The 5,943-nt window shown below is 35.2% G+C and overlaps 1 protein-coding gene across 1 annotated transcript in view; it reads right to left on the bottom strand.

The window, feature by feature from the left end:
• SUMO1 (small ubiquitin like modifier 1) overlaps positions 1-5,943 on the bottom strand; it is a 28,154-nt gene continuing 22,211 nt past the window's right edge. Inside the window, exon 5 of the mRNA XM_032404532.1 lies at positions 1-841. Within this exon, the coding sequence (XP_032260423.1) occupies positions 773-841 (69 nt within the window). The 3' untranslated portion in view covers positions 1-772. The remainder of the gene's footprint in view (positions 842-5,943) is intronic.

Below are 5,943 nucleotides of genomic sequence, written 5' to 3'. Positions count from 1 at the left end.
TACGGTTTTTACAAATATTTTGTTTATTTTAATGAAGCTGGTACAGACAATGTCCATTTAAAACCCATATCCCAGGCCAAAAAGTACAAATAAAATCAAAAAGAGCAGTGTTCTGTTGAATACACTTCTGCATGAATAACTTTATTAACTGCTAATGAAAATTAGAACTTTTCTGGGATCTTCTGACAAGACTTTTCTTTTAATCTTAAAATGCTTTCTCTTCAGTGAAGCCATCTTTGGAGTTAGTCATTACTCTCACCATCTCTGTCATCTCGACTCCAGCCTGATATTTCTCTTCTTTTGGTCCAGACCCTCAAATTTTAAAGGTAGCTTCAAGTTAAGGAAAGGTCATTTTTCCACAGTTCAGTTCTCTGAAAAACTTCCATCTCCCACTGAAAGTCATAGTCCAGGAGTGAAGCAATCACATGCTAGAACTTCAGGGCCAATTGGAAAGTCACCATGAACACTCGCATTGGTCGATCTTATTTATCACAAGCCTGAAAATGCACAGTCCTGGAAAAGGTGGCCTCTCTGTGCACACACGTAATTTTTAAAAAGGAGAGGGCAATATGAAGGGGGCTGAGGTTTGATCACCAAAAATCAGCACAATGAAAACAAGTGATAATGAATAATGGGCACTAGAATTCAAATTACCAGATGTTTTAAAGAGATGGGGTGCCAGTTTTCAATTCCGTTTGAACACCACATTACAAAAGAACTATTTTTAAAAATAAAAAAGGATTGAGGGTAAAGAAAAAAATAAAAAGAATATCTAAATCGTTGAATGACCCCCTGTTTGTTCCTGATAAACTTCAATCACATCTTCTTCCTCCATTCCCAGCTGTAAGAGGATAAAAAAATATGTTAGAATTTATAAAAGTACTATTTTTTAATTGGCTGCAATTATGTGGCCATTGTTTTAAAGTACAAAAAGATACAAAAGTGATCCATAGTTCCCTGCTCTAAGATTAAGAATCCGGGGGGCGCCTGGGTGGCTCAGTCGTTAAGCGTCTGCCTTCAGCTCAGGTCATGATTCCAGAGTCCTGGGATCGAGCCCCACGTCCGGCTCCTGGCTCAACAGGGAGCCTGCTTCTCCCTCTGCCTCTCCCCCTGCTCGTGCTCTCTCTCTCTCTCTCTATCTCTGTGTCTCGAATGAATAAATAAAATCTTAAAAAAAAAAAAAAAAAAGAATCCGGGTTTCCTTTAATCTAAAGAACATAGAAGTATGTCTTTCCTCCTAATTCTGTCTGTGAAGTCATTCATTTGACCCTGCTGAGCAATTTCACCTCCCAGTTTATTCAACATATAAAGTGTGTTTTTAATTTATTTCTTAGAGAGAGAGTGTGCGTGAGCCGGGGGAAAGGGGGACAGAGGGAGAAAGAGACAGAGAATCTTAAGCAAGCTCAGTGTGGAGCCCGACGTTGGGCCCAATCTCACAACCCTGGGATCATGACCTGAGCTGAAATTAAGAGTCAGATGCTTAACCCACTGAGCCACCCAGGCGCCCCTAAAGTGTGTTTTTTAAAAAATACCTCAAAAGACTTTTAAATCTAATGAAACATGTATTTAAGCAATAGTTTAATGACGTCTTTTCTAAAAAACCACTTTACATCTAGATGTAATTACTTGATAGAATCTCTTTATTTCAAAAAACCTGATCTCACTTTGAAATATATGTGGTTTTAGTTAGAAAAATACTGCCTAAGGATTCATTCTGAAGTGGTTTGCTTTGTCATCTGCAATTCCTTCTGGCATATAACTATTATTTTGATAGTGACCACTCTGAATGTAGAAACATTATCTATCATCTACTCTTATTCAATAACTTAAGTTTTATAAGCTAGATTTGTCAGCCTAGCCCTTCTCAATCCTTAAAGAAAAAAAGGGGTCCTTCAAAATGCCTTTTACAGAACACTAAGCAAAGCAGACACAATTATTGTGTGGTGGCGTTTTTGGGTTTTTTTTTTTTTTTAATGTGTTCTATATGCACTGAAATATTCTGGAATTTTTTCTTAAAGACATTATTAACAATGGCTGCCTCTGAGAAATGGGAATGCAGAGATATTCAGAGTATATTTACTTTTCATTTTATAAACTTCAGTAGTTTGCTTTTTATTACTTTTATTTTTAACTATGAGTATCCTTTATTTAAAAAAGAAAAGAGTACATAAGCAGGCATGGTGTCACACAGAAACCCAGGTATTACCCTCAGTGAAGGTAAAGGAACATCAATCTGTTGATTCTGGTGTGCAGTCAGGGTTCAGAAGCACTGTAACAGGCAGACTGAAAACAAAAACTAGCATATTCCACTAAATTACAGTAGACCACAAAAGCAAATGAAAAATAAAAGGAAGTCTAGGATCAGTAATCTCTAATGAGAAAAGTTGCAGGTGACATTTTTGGTGAATTACAAAATGTGAAAAAAATACTCTTAAGAAATTTAAAAATAAAACAGACATAGGGGTGCCTGGGTGGCACAGTGGGTTGAGCATCTGACGCTTGGTTTGCACTCAGGTCCTGATCTCAGGGTTGCGAGACAGAGCCCCCACATGTGGCTCCACACTCAGGTGGAATCTGCTTGAGATTCTTTCTCTCTCACTCCCTCTATACCTCGGTCCCCATGCTCATGCTCTCTAATAAATCTTAAAAAAAAAAAAAAAAAAAAAAGACATGGATTTAGGACTTTTTAAGTGATTAGGCTGGCTCTAGTGTTATGGATATTTTGTTTGTGGTATATATATGAATATTAAAATAATTATTAAAGATGCTATTAAAACTTCATTTAAAGATTTTATTTTTAAGTAGTGTCTACACCCAACGTGAGGCTCAAACTCACAACTCCAAGATCAAGAGTCACATGTTCCACTGAGACAGCCAGGTACTCCAAAACTTAACTTTAATTGCACATATGATAGCCTAGTAAATACTGCAAGGAATAAAATGCCAAACATTACAAGAAACCTTTAAGTCAGGAAGGCAGTGCATATCCTCCAACTATGGAAAATGTGAAGCAATCAGCTTCAAGAAATACCTTTGTAGAGATGAATGAACAAGAGTACCAGGAGTTACTCCCTAAATACCTACTGTCTCCCTCTGCCCCATTAAAAACTTCTGAAAAGATAATTTTAATGACAGGGAGGAAAGTGTCACTAAAAATGTAGTCAATATCTACTGTGTTGTAGAGATTATATCAAATTAGGACAGGGAAAATACAAGATGAGTTTGGAACATCTTACTGTGCCAGACATTAAGAAAATACTCAAGGGGCCCCTGGCTGGCTCAGTCAGTGGAGCATAAGACTCAATCTCAGGGTTGTGAGTTCAAGCCCTACATTAGGTGGATTACTTAAAAAATAAAATCTTAAAAAGAAAAAAAAAAGTACTCAAGAAAGTAGGTGGATACTAAACCAGGGAAAAGTTTTAATGACAAAGAGGATATTCACATAGTCTCAAACTATGTCCCCACAAACTACAACAGGAAAAATAACTACACTGTAAAAAAAGAAAACAGTTAAATTGAGTGATAAAAATAAACATTATCACTGTTTATTGATAATAAAGAAGGGACTGACTTCATGTATTCCAGATATTACACCCTAAGAAAGACACATCACCATATGTGGTATTCCAGTCCAAAATGCATAACCTGAATCTAATCATGAGGAAACAGACCAGCCCAAATTGAGGGACTTTGTAGAAAATAACTGGTTTGTATCCTTTAACAATGTAAATGTCATGAAAGACAAAGAAAGACTGAGGAACTGTTCCAAATTAAAGATGATTAAAAAAATTTTTTTTAAATGATTAAAAAGACACCTAAATAAAATATCTTGATACTGAAACAGATCATGTGATGGAGGAGAAAATTTGTTATAGGAGACATAACTGGGACAAATGATAAAATTAGGTTGTGAAGTATTCTAACAGTGTTAAGTGTCCTGAATTTAAGAGTACTGTGGTTATGTAAAATATACTTCTTCTTAAGAAATACACACTAAAATATTAAGTAGTAAATGACAGTGGTGTATGCAATCTACTCCCAACTGGTTCCGGTAATAAATACACACATAAATGGGCAGAAGGAAATAACTAAGTGAAGGTAGCAAAACATTAAAAATAGGCCAAACCAGGTGAAAGACAGTACAATTTTTAGTACTATTCTTATAAGTTTTCTGTAAGATGAAAATTATTTCACAATAAAAACTTGTCAAAGAGAACACAGACACCAACTTGAAGGGGCCCCCACTGGCCAATCTCTAAAGAATATTCCTAGAGTTTTGAAGTATCTCCCCACAAATTACTTATTAATTAAAAAGGAAAATAATTTGACAACAAATAAATCTGGCAATTACCACCTTAACTAAAGTTGACCAAAGTTAATGTTACCCATAACAGGACAAATGCACATCATGTACCTCCTCATGTGATGTACTTGGGAGTACATAGCTTCACTCTGTGCTACTCCTACCAAAAATGCAAAACTGAATCTAATCATGAAGAAACATCAGACAAACCCAAACTGAAGGACATTCTAAAACATGGCGCCTGAACTATTTAAAAATGTCAGTGTAATTTAAAATGAAGACTGAGTAACTATTCCAGATAAAAGGAAGCTAAAGAGGGATAATAACTAGTTAGAAGACACTAATCCTAGATGGGATCCTAGGTCAAGTTTTTTTAAAAAAGCTATAAAGGACCTTACTGGGATAAATGGCAAAATCTGACTATTTCGACTGCATATTTGGTAAGAGTACCATAGCAATGTCAAATCTCCTATATTTGATAATTTAACTGTGGCTCTTAGGAGATAACCAAAATATTTAGGGATAAAAGGTCATAATATCTGCAAATTAATCTCAAATGATCCACCAATAATGATAATATGTGTATATAGAGAAAGTGATAAAGCAAATGCATCATAATGTTAATAATTGGTGAATCTAATGAAAAGATTATATGGGAGAATATTATACTAGTCTTACAACAACTCTAAGTTTGAAATGTTTTCAAAATAAAAAATTAATAACAATACATCATTCCCACTATGAGAAATATCAGAAATGTTGTTTTGTATTTGGAGGGGGAAATCTGTATAAATATAAAAGCACTCACATATACACACTCTCTCCCACACTTTATTACTTTCGGATACCTCTAAGGGGAGTGGGGATATATAAACAAAGAGTCCATAGAATGAAAAAATTAAAGACACAGAAAAACATAAATCAAGATGACAGAGCCAAATATATTAATATACACTAAACTTCTATATTAAGTTCTCAAAATGGGTCAAACGTCAAAATTGAACCATAAAAGGTCACCATCACCATGAAAGTGCACCAGAAGTCTGCCAAATTTGAGGAATACTTGTTCCTCTTTAAAATTATATATATATATATATATATATATATATATATATATATATATATATATATGCCTTATGGAAGGCCAAAGAAACCTCGAGGAAGAAAAAGGGCCTGAAAAGTCTCTGATGACCAGACTGGCAACAGATGAGCTCAGGAGATAGACTGAGTTAAGATAAGGCAGTTGGATTTATTAAAACTGAAATAGGAATTATGTGAGGTGATTTAACAAGTGACATGATCTGATTTACTCTTTTGCTAATATTCCCTAAAGAGTACAGAATGGATTGATAGATGCAGGAAATGTAAGGCCAGCAGTAACAGTGAAATGGGACACGTTCACTGTGGAGAGAATAGGCACATGTTTTGAAGAGTTCCTCAATAGTGCTTGCTGTTGGTTGATATGTAGGGGGTTAAAAATAGGAAAGAATCAAAGATATGTAGGTTCTGACTTGAGCAGCCAAGTAACTAGTGGTGCCATTTAGTGAGAATGTAAGACTGATGGAAGGGAATCTGTTGGACCTATAATAAATCAAAGGCTTGGCTTTGGACCTGTTAAGTTTGAGATGTCTGTGAGATAT

Source organism: Phoca vitulina, unplaced genomic scaffold (genome assembly GCF_004348235.1).
Source record: "Phoca vitulina isolate PV1807 unplaced genomic scaffold, GSC_HSeal_1.0 scaffold1, whole genome shotgun sequence".
Classification (NCBI taxonomy): Eukaryota; Metazoa; Chordata; class Mammalia; order Carnivora; family Phocidae; genus Phoca; species Phoca vitulina.
The sequence above is the reverse complement of the archived record's forward strand: the minus strand, read 5'-3'. Positions and strand labels throughout refer to the sequence as shown.